Source organism: Crinia signifera, chromosome 2 (genome assembly GCF_055691185.1).
Source record: "Crinia signifera chromosome 2, ASM5569118v1, whole genome shotgun sequence".
In the NCBI taxonomy this organism is placed as follows: Eukaryota; Metazoa; Chordata; class Amphibia; order Anura; family Myobatrachidae; genus Crinia; species Crinia signifera.
Genome location: NC_139218.1, coordinates 286,076,850 through 286,091,333, shown reverse-complemented (window position 1 = coordinate 286,091,333; position 14,484 = coordinate 286,076,850). Strand labels below are relative to the sequence as shown.

General features: G+C 38.7%; 1 protein-coding gene across 1 annotated transcript in view; it reads right to left on the bottom strand.

The window, feature by feature from the left end:
• Positions 1-14,484, bottom strand: part of ABCC4 (ATP binding cassette subfamily C member 4 (PEL blood group)) — a 256,979-nt gene that overhangs the window by 77,338 nt on the left and 165,157 nt on the right. The window contains exons 21-23 of the mRNA XM_083168791.1: positions 7,465-7,615; positions 2,879-2,998; positions 1,177-1,287 (exon numbers count right to left, since the gene is read on the bottom strand). Of these exons, the coding sequence (XP_083024917.1) occupies positions 1,177-1,287; positions 2,879-2,998; positions 7,465-7,615 (382 nt within the window). The remainder of the gene's footprint in view (positions 1-1,176; positions 1,288-2,878; positions 2,999-7,464; positions 7,616-14,484) is intronic.

The window sequence follows — 14,484 nt, the reverse complement described above, 5'->3', positions numbered from 1 at the left end:
GCTCCTAGTAATTTCCCATGCTTCCTCTCTTCTTCCTCACCTAACCCCCAAACAGGCTTTTAAACACGCTAACAATTATAAAATAAATTAAATAAAAGCACAGGGCAAAGAAACAATGCTAAAAGCACAACACAAGGATAAAGGCCAAACAGAACAAAATACAACCGTCTGCACAAACCCAATTAAAATAGTCACACAGCCATTTGTTGTAAAATAAATACTGAACAAAACATTAACCTTTCTAAACCTTTGTAAAAAAATAAAAGTCCACAAATGCGAGGAAAACGCTGCTGAGATGAACACCCTGCTCAGGAATATCCCAGTCTGCCCAGCTCACGTGGAGAGCAGGAGAAAACAGATGTCTCCAGTTACAGCTCTCCCATTTGAAATCGCATAATTATGCTAAGTTCGCAAAAGGGGCCGGCGAGCTGGCCACAAGTTTAATACTGAGGAAGTCAGAAATGAGGAGATAAGAAAAAGTGCCGAGCACTTCAGCGAGATCACAGGGACACAGAACAGTGAGCGGTGAGCCAGACTCTCAAAAAACATTGAATACTCCTCTTTGTGGGTACTGTATATTGATATGTACGGCCCTTAATTATCATCACTGTCACCTGATATGTAAAGGAGAATCCTGCAATAATGTCCCCAGGGTAATTGAGTCAACTGACGGCTTTTACATAAACTGCAACTGAAAGCAGTGTGCCAAAGCGATAGAGAGGTACCGTAGTTGGAAGCGACAACCGATGTCTGGTCATTAGGATTTCATTATCGAGTTAATAGCTCCAGTGTCCAACTTTCTAATTAAATGGACAACATTTGTCACCAAGACCCGGAGCACTGTGTGGTAAATTAACTCCTCGGGGGGTTCATCATCTGTACTATGTTATGACAGATAGATAGACAGACAGACAGATAGATAGGACACTAGTAAGCCTGCTCAAAGCAAAAGCTTTGAAAGCTAGTCTGCTTTCTTCTGTGTTTGTGCATGTGTGAGAAAGAGATGTAGTTTCACTCTCTGCCAGCAGATGGCAGTGTTTTGGAGAGTCACAGCATTAGACACGCACACATTATATATATATATATATATATATATATATATATATATATATATATATATACAATCTTCAGAATTACACATCAATGTAACATCAGGTACCACTAATCACAACTTACTTTTTGACAGAATTAAGGAACCAAAGGCAATGGCTATTACAAAAAGGGCACATATGGCATCCAGACGTACTGCAAGCCAACGGGATGTGGTCAGAAACAAAAACCAAGCCTCTAAAAAAATAAAAAATTATAAGTTTAATATAAAGTTTTTTTTTTTAAAGACACATACAGTATAAAAACAATACAATCAATTTAATTAAAAATGGCATAAAATAAAGTAGTTTGGAGACTTTACTTTTCCCTTTCTTTTACTATATTAACAGAGTTACACACATACCAAGCCACAACCAAAACCGCTCGAAAAAGCATGCTAGAAAAAAAAAAAAACAGAAACCAATGATGATGAACAGCATCAGCATCTGATTGGCTTAGTGCATCTAGATTCCTCCCATTGATACTATTACTATTAATAGCGTGGCTGATGCAGTCTTTAAGCTTTACTAAAATTATATTTGCTATCGGTCCAAACACAAAAGCATATCCTATTCCATCTTTTAAAATGGGGAAGGCAATGACATTAGTCAACTAAAACGGTGGTCTACATCACAAAACTTACCGGAAAGAATAAAGGACCTTAATATGTATAGTTTAGAGCAGAGAAGAGAAATGGGGAACATGATAGAAACTTTCAAATAAACTGTATCAAGGGTTTTAACAAGGTACAGGTGGCAGACATGCTTCACAGAAAGAGGAGCAACAGAACACGAGGACATGCACTGAAACTAGAGGGAGATTCAGGGGAAATTTGAGGGAAAATTACTTCAAAGAAAGGGTAGTGGATAAGTGGAATAGCCTCCCATCAGAGGTGCTGGAGGCAAATACAATAGAGCAATTTAAACATGCTTGGGATAGGCATATTGAAATCTTAGGAAATAGAAAAAGAAATAAGGATCAAATATCTGCACCATTTATTGTGCAAAAAAGCATCCAAATCTTCACAAGCCTCTTTATGTGAATCGTGTGAAGTCAAAAAACGCAAAAGTTATTATGTTATGGGTAAAATAAAAAAATATATGTGTATATATATATATATATATATATATATATATATATATATATATATATATATATATATATATATATATACAGTGGTCGAAGTGGGGCGGTATACGGGGGTATGCCATACCACCACTTTAATCTGAAGATAAAAAAAAAACCTTTTTTTTCCCCCTCAGGATGCTCTCTGATCACTCAGCAGCGCATATTGTGCTTTTGTAATACCCCTGTACAACGGGGCAGTCTGGCAGGGGACGTTGATGGACAGGGGGGTGTCCGAAGGTGCGCACTATATTCACTCTTTACTTTTCCATACCCCCACTTCAAAATTTCCACTTCGACCACTGTATATATATATATATATATATATATATATATATATATATATATATATATATATATACACACACACACACACACACACACACACACACACAGATAGATACATACAGTACATTTTTAGTTCTTTAATTTTCTAATTATCAAAGTGATGCCTATTCCACTGCTTTAAAATCCATGGCTTCCATGACAGTTAAACCAGGTTGACGACAGTTTGCAGCAAATGCACAAAAGACCATATAATCTTTAATACTGTAACCCTCCCAGATACTACTCCTCATATATGTTTGTAGGCCAGCAATTGTGTCTACTGATGGTGACCTTGTTTTTGCAATGCTCATAGAATAACAGTAACAGTTACACATACCTGAATGGAGATCTTGCTGTGCATCAAATAAATTTTGAAAACGCTCCTCAGCCTTAAAGGCACGGATTGTCCAAAGTCCCTGAAGGGAGGATGATAGGTGTGAAAACACTGGACTTCGAGCTGCAAAGAAGGATAAACAACCTTTGTAGTTTCACTTTATCAATGACGCTTTACCCAAGATACAATGGATACATATTTTTAAGTTCCTTCTTGAGGTTCTAGGTTTTAAAACAAGCAAATTGTGATCTAGCAAATGGATGATCTCAATTTGAGCCATGGAGGCCCCACTTCGCGACTCAATGGAGCTTTTGCTTACACCTTGGTGCCAGATGCAACAGGACACTTTTGTAGTCAATGCCTTCATTGGCCAGAGTAGTTTTGGTGAAACAAGGTGGACCTACACAATAGTAATGTTATCATTTAATGTTATGGGTGATTAATGTATAAATTGATGAAATTAAAAATAGATTTAAAAAACTATATAAAGAAGTAGAGTAATAAAATAATGAAAAGTTTTGATAAATCCTGAAAGTAAGTACAATTTAGTGACACACCTTTTAAGAGCAAGCAGAGCACTATTAAAAGGGAATACACCTGCAAAATGAAAAAGGCATTACAGCAAAAACAATAACTGGAAGTAAAAGACTGATAGACAAAATAAAGATTAGAGACAGAGTCAACATTAGACCAATGCTACCATCGCCTGATCTACAGAAAATACATCAACTAACACTCAATTAACACCCAAGGCAGAGACTACAGACTTCTTCCCAATTCTGTAAGTGTAGACCTACAAAAGACCATCTCCCTACCAAACCTCTACCATTTATCGGAAAAATAGAAAAACGATTGATACAACAACCACAGAATCAGAAACATCATGGTTGATTAGCAGACCCCCCCCCCTGGGTTTTATAGATGTGGTAAAAATAGATGTATGATGTGTACACACTGTTCAAGACGTACACAAAAAATAACAGGAGATACAGAGAATTATCAGATTACTTCTTTTATCAATTGTGATTCTACATACGTTGTTTATTGGTTATCCTGTGGATGCGGAAAACGATATGTGGGGCGAATAAATCTTTCCCTTAAAACTAGATTTATGGAAAACCGCCGTAATATAATTAATTAACTAACTACACACCCATAGTGATTCTCTACATTTTCTCCAATACCATAATTATAACCCAGAAAGTCTCACAGTAGTAGGATTGGAACAAATGTTAACAATGTTTAGAGGGGGGGGGGGGACCGATGTAAACAATTATGTAAACAAGATATTTACTGGATGTTCAAACTCAATACCCTCTATCCAGATGGCCTCAACGAATCAGTCGAATTAAACAATATAATCTAATACCATGAGTGGTTGGGGAGCCTATGTGTGGATATACAGATTTATGTCCACACATATACTCTTTATCTATATAGTATATTCAAGTGACTAGAGTGTATAATTATAGAATTTGTATTAATCATTTTTATGGGTATTTTTGTTAGGATTATGATCAATGATATATTATTAATACTTTTTTATTTATTTACGCAATGAATTGATCTTATTTATCATCCATTATCAGTTTGTCTTCTTATTATTATCAGTATTATTAATTTAGATTTATATATTTTTATTATTATTATTATTGGCAGAATATACATAGAATAATACATATATGTATGTTCTTGTGATATTTATCCATGTGTGTTACTGAATTGGTCCCATTTGTACTTAAATATGGGTTCCATTCTGGATATTGCTAGAGAACTACTAAATGCCAACCATACATGCAGATTAGGACACTTCCGCCAACCAGTGCTGATGTTGTTATATCCGTCCAGGCCTGTGAAAGATTACCGTTTCCAAAATATGGTGGCAGATACACTTCTACCAACCATGGCCAGCTAGGACTCCGGTCTCTGTCACTTCCGCCAACCAATACAGCTCACTTCCGCCGCAGGCGGCGAGACTGGCAGAGACCAGCGAGTCTGACAGAGACCGGCGCCTGATGTATTAGGATTAAACATGATATCCGACTTGGATACTAAGCTTATGATCCCCTAAATGGGTATATTATACCACTTATTTTATTAGCTGTTTGTGAATCATGAAAGATCGGGTGGCCACGTGATCTATTTCGGTCATGTGACCATCACCAAGTTTCCAAGTGTTATATACAAAACTATATACAAAACTTTGATATACATTTATTTATGGTTCCTTGTGAAAAACTATTATTCCAAATATGATTTGAAATAAGAAATAAGTAAAATGTTTATATGTCTTTTGTGCTTGCGATTTGTTTACTATTGGGGAAAATTGTACATGGCACCTGTACACCTGTAATTGTTTTTGTAATCCACTCAGAGGCTAAGACAGTAGAACAATTTAAACATGCTTGGGATAGGCATATGAATATCCTTACAAAGAAATAAGGATTAAAAAGGGTTGAGTTTACCTGAAGGGTAAAAAAGGGGCAGACTAGATGGGCCAAATGGTTCTTATCTGCCGTCAAATTCTATGTTTCTATGTTTCTATTTATACCAGCCCCAGGACACTAGTGATTCATTCTACTTTTTTGATCCTGATGAAGATGTGGGTGCTTTCAAGTTGAAACACATTGAGCCTTTCCACCTTTGAGCCTATTTAACTGGACTCCTAACCATTATCCATTACATGGACCGCAATAATTAAAAGGAATGCTTCCAGGTACTGTCAGTCAACTCCGCGAGGGATTGGCTTCCACTTTTCCAGCTTGTGGACCCCTTGCTTAAACATTTACGAGTTTTCCAATATGGATATAAAATCTGCCTGGACCCATTTCCATTTGCTGGACATTTGACCGGGACTGGGACACTTATTCAGAGTATACCCTTGATTGATCATTTGGAGGTGCAGTATACAAATCATTGAGACCCAATAGAAAATATATGGCTCATTATTATTAATGCATGCCATTTTTTTATATTGTGATATTATATTAAAATTATCCATTTTATATAACCTAGCCATGTATTCATATTCTAAGTATAGCAGAAGTGCTGTTCTTCACAATTTTTCTTTATCCATTTGAATATAGGGGAGCAACACACCCTAATTGGAATGCTGCTAATTGATTGCGCCTGATGCTTTTTTACTACTTTTTTTATTGACATGGTCTTAGGTCGACATGAGACAAGGTTGACATGGGTCTAGGTCGACATGAGTCATTAAGTCGACACAAGCATTAGGTCGACATGGGCAAGGTCGACAGTCAAAAGTTCGACATGAGGTTTTCTGTTTTTTTTTTACCCGGAAGTCGACACTATCGACATGGACTTTAAAGTGCACGGCATCCCCCGCCGCGCTCGCTATGCTTCGAGCACGGTGCCTCGCTATGCACGGCACACTATTTTATTCTCCCACCATGCCCTAGTGTATGGTAGGGCATGAAATACTGCACGTCGGCTCGATTTCTGGACTTCAGGTCTGGTCATGGATCAATGACATGAATAGAAATGTCTTTACATTTTTAAATGTGATAAGTTCTTGATAAATTCATTGTTACAATCATCACAGATGGCCCATTTATAACGGTACAAGTTGAAAGTTGGTAAATTGGAAAACCTGTAGCTGCTAAACGCCAATTGTGCTGTTCACCACACACCCTTCAATGTGCAGTGTGTGATACTCTTTACAAAATGAGCGCTACTGAACATTCACAATAAACACAACACTTGTCATCTATAAAAAAAATCTAACTATGGCTGGCCAATGCATCACTTATATAGTGACATCAACGATGATGATCATAACTTAACTCTGCCTAATATAGCTGATGAAGCTGTTGAGTCTGACACATGCACAGTTATGGCGAATGGGGTGGGGGGTCAATGGGGACATCCTTATCGTGCCCTTATGTTGGGAGGTGCCCCATGGTTCAGGAGATGTAAGCATGGCAGTGGAGCATCTAGAAATGGCTTATAATGGTTTATAAAGGTACTTGCTGGACTTGACCACCTGTCCAGCTACCCGTATTAATGAATTTAGTGACATCACGTGAAGCACCAACCCACACAACCCACAATGCTGCCCCTCCCTCCATTTGACATTGCATAGTGAATATTAAGTCTGGGATTTTTTTAATAAAAAAAACAAACACATTCAATATGCAATGTAATATAAATCTGCTGCTCAAGGGTGGCCCAGAGATATCACTGTACTGGGCCCCAAAATTTCTGTTGCAAGCTCTGCACATGCATAGCCAATTCAGCAGTGGATTTCTAGGTTATTGCATATCGCTTATGTCTTAATATGTCTACCTTAGATGGTTATATATATATTTTTTTGCTTGTACGACTGCAAAAAAATCTAAATGATTGAATAAAAAAAAAGCGACTAAATTATTACAGTTGCTATATTTTAAAACCATACAATTCCGCTGTCAAACTAAAAATTTCCATAGGAATTTATTATGAGCCGTAGATAAGAACAGCTGTAAAGTGAAATATTTATAGCTTAACATGTGTTTAGTCATTATAACAACATTTTCTCTTATTAGTTATACATTGCTTTGCTGAAATACTTCTTGTTCAATACTTACTTGTTGATTCAAGGCGTTTAATATCACGAGATGTTTCCAGAAAATACCTCCTTAGGAAAAAAAAAATTATCACGAGAGGAAGCAAAGGAATTAAAATCCATGGAATGACAGCAACTGCAACGGCGATAACACCCAGAATCTGGAGAAACACCTGAAAGAAATAAAAAGAGCAAATAAATTATATATAAATATTACACTTCTAAAAGCTTTGCATACATTATACAATTACTATCTGGCTGGTTGGAATGAGAACATGGAAATGTATGGGAGCAAATGATCATTTGCTCCCAAACACTGGAAAAGGGACAAAACCTGTAGTTAAGATACATTGGTGTGGTGTGGCCAGTCAACAGATGGGGTTTGGCCACCTGCCACAGAGCCTTAGCTAACCACTAGAAAGTGCCTGGTCTGGGTACCATGATAAATATATTTTGTAAATACAGATAGTGCATGCATGATATGTACTAAGATCCACAATGCAGTGTAAGGTACACATATGTATAGTTCAAGTGCACAGTCTGGAACCTGATGCTTAGTTTAGGAGGTGGGGCCCCAGGAAGGGCGGTCCACCGGGAGTTGCCAACTATGCCCTTGTGAGCAAGTCCAGCCCTGCTTTGACCTTTAACAGATTTTAATTCCAACCAACCAACATGATTAGCCAGATAATTGGATGTTGTATGCCCAGCACAACACTGAAAAGCCTATCTATAAACACAATATTGGCATAGCTCTGTTTCCATAATTCAATAACACACCACAGAGACAACATAAAAAACACATTTACATTTGATTAAGATTGTCAAATCATCAAATAATAAAAATTAACATAAATGTATTATACCATAACATGGATAGCAAGGCAATCATAAATTAAACAAATAATAACATGCAATTATGGTGCTACTGGGAAATAAGTGAAATAGAGAAAAAATATCTTCAAATAAAACTACAGTACACCAGTGTTTACAAAACATCAAAAAAGCTTTTAGCTAAATAAATACAGTATATGTATGCTAGAAACAGAAATGATTAGCTTGTCCTCTGTGACACGAAGCAGTGAGAGAGGCCATACAGTAGTTACTGGTACTTGTTTCCTAGAACGGCCACAATCGCGGGCATCGTGTACCTTAAAGTTAAGGTACACGATGCCCGCGATGAACCCGATTTCCTTTGAAATCAGGTCCATTTTGCCAGCAAAGGCAAAATCGGGGGCATCGCGTCGGTCGCGTGCGTTAACATGGCCCCCGACGCGATGCCTGCAATTTTGCCATAGGCTTCAATGTTAAAATATTTTTAACATTGAAATCGGGAGCATCGAGTCGGTCTTGTGCCATTATAATGGCACAAGATGAGATGGACTTGATTAAGTCCATCTCACATAGGAAACAATGTGAAATGGGCCAATATGACCCATTTCACATTGTATATGGCCCCGTCGCCATCCCACAATTGATGCCAACCCGAAGCATGGCGAGCGCAGCGAGCCCGCGAGGGGCGGCGGTGCGCGTCCTCCGACTTTTCATACCCCTACTATCCACGTCGGCGTGGAGTTGAGAATATAAAGTGTGGCGAGCGCAGCGAGCCCGAAGCACGGCGAGCGCAGCGAGCTACGCGAGGGGACGCGTATACCTGTGAAGTTATACGCGTCCCCTCGCGGGGCTCGATGCGCTCGCCACGCTTCGGGCTCGGTGGCTCGCTGCGCTCACCACACTTTATTTTCTCAACTCCACGCCGACGTGGATAGTAGGGGTATGAAAAGGTCGGAGGACGCTCACCGCCGCCCCTCACGGGTTCGCTGCACTCGCCACGCTTCGGGTTGGAGTCAATCGTGGGGTGGCGTTCAGGGGGTAAAATTGGGGGTCTGGGGAATAGTTTACATTGAATCCAATGTAAAGTAGGGTCCAAGGGACCCTATTCACATTGGATTCAATGTAAAAATCGAATCGATCGTGTCGGTCGCATCGCATGCGATTTGGTCGCATGCGATGCGACCGACATGATTTTTCCGACACGATTACCCCGATGCAAATCGGTGTGGCCGTGCTAGGAAACAAGTACCTAGTTACTTTCATAGTTCTAAAATGTCTACGGAGTCTATTGGGGATATTCAATCTCCCGCCGTCCATTCCCGACGGGGGAAATGGCGGCGGGACCCTATTCAATGCAGTCTTCCTCGACAGCCTTGAACAGGGATATTGGCAGAACATGCCCGACTTCACAAGCAGTCGGGCACATTCTGCTGAGAATGGCCGGGAATTGACGAGTTCCTGGCCACAGCTCGTGGACACACCCCCTTCTCGACGCTCGGCAGGCGGGACATTGACTCCCGTCTGCAAAATCTTGGTTGAGCACATGACCACACATCGGATGTCATACACACGCGATTTAGGCCGATTTCACAGCACTATCTGCCACAAACGGTTGAAATTTTGCACAAATCACATGGTGTTGGGAAGCTCCAGGAGACTCGGCTGATTAATTTGATATGCAATACTTTAATATTGTGTGCAAATGAATCTATATATGCTGCACTATGGGACTTGGCATGTTAAAAGCCGCTGCACATGACATTTCATATGCAGAATGAGAAACTTAAATCTTTAGTTGTATAGAGACACAACCAGAAAACGGCAGGTTTCCAGCCAGTCGCTATACAGCTCTGGCCACATTGCGCTTAGAATCCATACACATTTTCACAGGGGAATTGACGCATACACAATGTGTACGGTATGCATGCACAGACGTTTGTGAATTCTCTGAATAGCGATCCATGCTGAATTAGCCCCTTAGGCTGGTATCCAATTAACCAATTAAAATACAGAGGTTAATAGATTTGCCAGGGGTTATCTAATTAGCCACCATAGATTTGGCCATGGATACACTAACATTCACATTAATATTTTCATTGGAACAATGGTACCATGTAGTATAGGCACTTCATATGAAAATTCTACTGAATGAGGAATTTATGACACTAAACCAAAAGGACTCCACACATACTTTTTCTCTAAAGTAGAGCGTATGCTAAACCATATCAAATATCAGTATTTGGATATTAAATAGTGACCACATGAATTCTCACTTATACCACTTATTGCAGAATATGATGTATGTCTTCATGCTAAATATGTATTTGATAAAGTTAAATATATAGCCAACTTCTAAAGGGAATGTGGTAATTATTTTTTTGTTTGAAGCCTACATAAAAAGTATAATTTAGCTACCAAGCCAAGTACTTCAGACAGCTAATTGGCAAGAGAGATACAACATGTTAAAACAACCAAAGCCAGAACAGTACTGCAGTAGCTATAAGCTACTTTAAGAGCATACCTCATTATCAATTTAAGTTCATTAATCATCTCATTTGAATTTCCAAAAAATATTTAATGAATCAACGATAATGCAAATCTGCAACCTAAATAACATAACTTCTTCAAGTCTACAACTAAGATAGCAGAAATGATAGTGTTAAAATGATAGCCTCATTTAGTCCCTGAGTGCTTCGATTAGCCTCTTTTTAACGTTTAATGGCACCATTGTCGCTCTCATGCTGAGAATGACAAATTAGGCCTTTGACTACAAGCAGAGAAGGCACCAAGGATTTCAAACTGATTAACTGCCGCAGCTCTTCTGTCCTTTGTGGTCTTGTTTTTTGGAAACTTTTTCAGGCTAAAGCAGAGGCCACTGTCGGACCTAACCATTTTTCATGCAGATTAGCTATACAAAACAATTATGTTATTGTAAGATGCAGAATGTAAACGTTAGAGAAAAAAAATTCACAAAAATGTACTTTTAAATGATGTAAGTGAAAAGGTCTGTACTGGTTCAGTGGTAAGTGACATTCACTCTTCTGCTTGGAACATTGACCATGTTTTTATAATTCACAAAGTGAACGATGTGAACCAACATAAAAAAACAACCACCACCAAATCCCTCAGATTTGTTAAAAAGAAAAAATCACACACAACACAGATCACTAAAAGAAACAAAATGACAACGTCATTGTTACCACAAAATTCCTTTTACACACTTTCCCTGACATTTCCACACAATAAAATGTAAGGGTCGGTAGTAGTGAAACAAGGCACAGCAGTTCCAGTCTTTTGCTCCTATGCAAGTGAATGACCTCAGCTATTATTTTTGTCTTGAGCACTTTTTGTTCTCAATGTCCAGATGCAAGAGCTATTCTTTTCAACAAATAACTGTGGACAGCTCCTTCACATTTCCCTTTTCCTCAGTGTTTTCACTTCATAAAGCTGCAGTCAATGCATTTGTGTGTGGTGAGGAGTGGGAGGGAGGAGATCGGCACATTCACTGGTGGTCTGTGCCATACCCTTCATTGCTGGCTCAAGTAGTCCCAGGATTAAGCTTTTGTGTGTGATGAAAGCATCTGAAAAGTCAGTTATTTAAAATTAGTCAAGCTGTTGATTTTAAAATAAAAGCTTTTTAGATCTGCTTTCTTTACTAAGTCACTAGATGGTTCTGAGGGCAGCTGCAGGACACCTCACATGTTCTCCATGAACTTCCTTCCAAGTTCGTTTTTTGTGGGGCTTCTTTCTAAATTTGGCTCTTTCTTACTACAATTATTTTCTAAAAAAACTAAAATCATTACACTTTTGCCTAATATTATGGAATGCAATGTAGCGGGGGAAAATATATATATATATATATATTATTTTTTTAATTAGTATAATAATAGCTTGAATACTTATGAAAACTTGAGAAAGAATAAATATTGTCTTACAATATTATGCAATGCAGGCTTCCAAGGCAATGCTAAATCCTTCACCCGCGTTTCATTTAATTTCATCATATTAAAATAAAATATAGACTACAACAAGAATATAAAACTATATAAAAGTCCTCTTTTTACAATTCCCAGCAGTTGGACACTGTGGGACGTTTTTTGCCAATGGAATAAAGGCTAAAGTTGATGCTACTTGAGACCAATCAGATTTTTCTTTGAATAAGAGAATTTTAGTCCTAATTTGTTGGACTAATCCATTTTATTTTATCGCAAGAGACTTCAATAATGTCTGGGAATGTTAAGTGCCTCACAAAATCACACCCTATTATATTTGGGGTAAATGTAATAGGGTTTGAGAAGCTGAACGTTCAGGAGTTTGCCTGACAATAGCCTGTTTTTATATATGCAATCATTTAACAGGCAAAACCACCCTGGTTTTGCCTTGTGAATGTTTGGTGCTTCAAAAATACTGCCATTCTTGGACAAACTCCTGCACCTCCAGCAGAGCCGACAAACTCGGAGGCTTTTACATCTGGCCAGGTGTTTGCATTTTGTAATGTATTCTTATGTCAAAAATCAAAATCAAAAGTTTTTGACTTGACGCAGCTGTGATACAATCATTCACACTAAAATGTACTGACAAGCTGTCTAAAACTAATAAAAGGGGTTAAACAAAAATTAATTTGATAACATGTGCGCTGCCACTGCTAGGAAGATGAGAACAAGTTATAAATATGATGTTAGCAATTGGGAACTATCCCGTGTCAAAACACTCCAAACGGAGACCAAGGTTTCACACTCAAAGTCAAAACAAACAAAAAAACACAGAAATTCTGCCAACACACAGGAGGTTGCGAAGGCTGAAAGTGACCCTAAGTGTACCTCCACAAAAAAAACACTTCTGAAATGCAAATCCTCTCAAGAAATCCTCCAATACAAGGAATGAGATGAACCAGTTACTGCATTGTTTATCAAGTTTCACTTGATTCCTCCTGACAACCATTTAAACAATGAATGTTGGGAAATATCCCTCAAAGAATCAGCAACAATGGCAAGGATCAGAGCCTTTATATTTACTTAATACTCTTTAAAAGGGAGAAACTATTTCTTCCTGAAGGGATTAGAGGTCGTCTTATAAAAGACACCTGCAAACAAAACAAATGTCAAACGATCTTTATCATAATTGATACTGCTGTTGTTGAATTGCAGCTCTGCAGTAATACACAGATTCAGCGGGTAACCTGACTTGGCAATAAAAACCACCAGGTAAGCAGCAGCGCCTGGCTGTTTCTGGTTCACTTAGAAAGGCATAAATACTGAGGACCTGATTATAAGAAGGGCACAATGCAAACGCATTACCTTACGCTAGTGGGAATATCTGTATGTTTTCATGGAAAGTGTGCTGCCCACTGTGTCTGTATCTGCAGCTAACAGGAGTGGTTTAGCTCACAGATAATGTCTAGGTCGACATGAACAACATCGACACTGACAAAAGGTCAACCCAAGCAAAAGACCAATGTTGAAAAGTCAACTCATGCAAAGATTGCCATGAGTTTTTCATGGTTCTTGGTGTCAAGGTTGACACCCGAGCACGGGCTTCCACATTTAGTGTTTAGCCATGATGTGGGCCAGGAGCCTCAATCAGCATACTGCTGTGCTCGGCACACTTTGCAATATCCAACCAGAGTCCAAGTGGATGTTTTGGTATGAAAAAGTAAAAGAAAATGGTGAAAAACTCACATCGCCCTTTTTAGGCGTGGACCTTTTCCATGTCGAACTTTTGCTTGTGTCAACCTTCTGTCAATGTCAACCTTTTGGTATCGCCCTATTGACTGTCGAGCTAGACATTGTCTGTAAGCCATCCAAATTCCGCAGCTAACATCTTTATTACTGGCCTTTTACTATTGCCATGCTAGAAGCAAAATATCCAAAGCAGGTGTCCCTACATCATATGAACGACTCAGAATAGCATGGAAGCGTGGCTACATGTACCGAACACTCCCATGAAGAGGATGATATCCAGAAAGGCCCATAGCATTACATCCCCGCATAGAATCCTCTGCCAAGGTGCAGCACATGTGTTTGCATCAGGACATGCACCAAGTTAGTATTTTGCCAATTTTTATTCTGTTCTTTATACAGTTGTGTCATGCCAAAACATTGTAACTGTTTAGGGGGGAGGGGTCAGTTTACATAGGGGGAAATTCAGGTTGATTTGCAAAACTAAACTCCTTTTTTAATGAAGGAAACCATGTGCACTGCAGGTGCAGCTG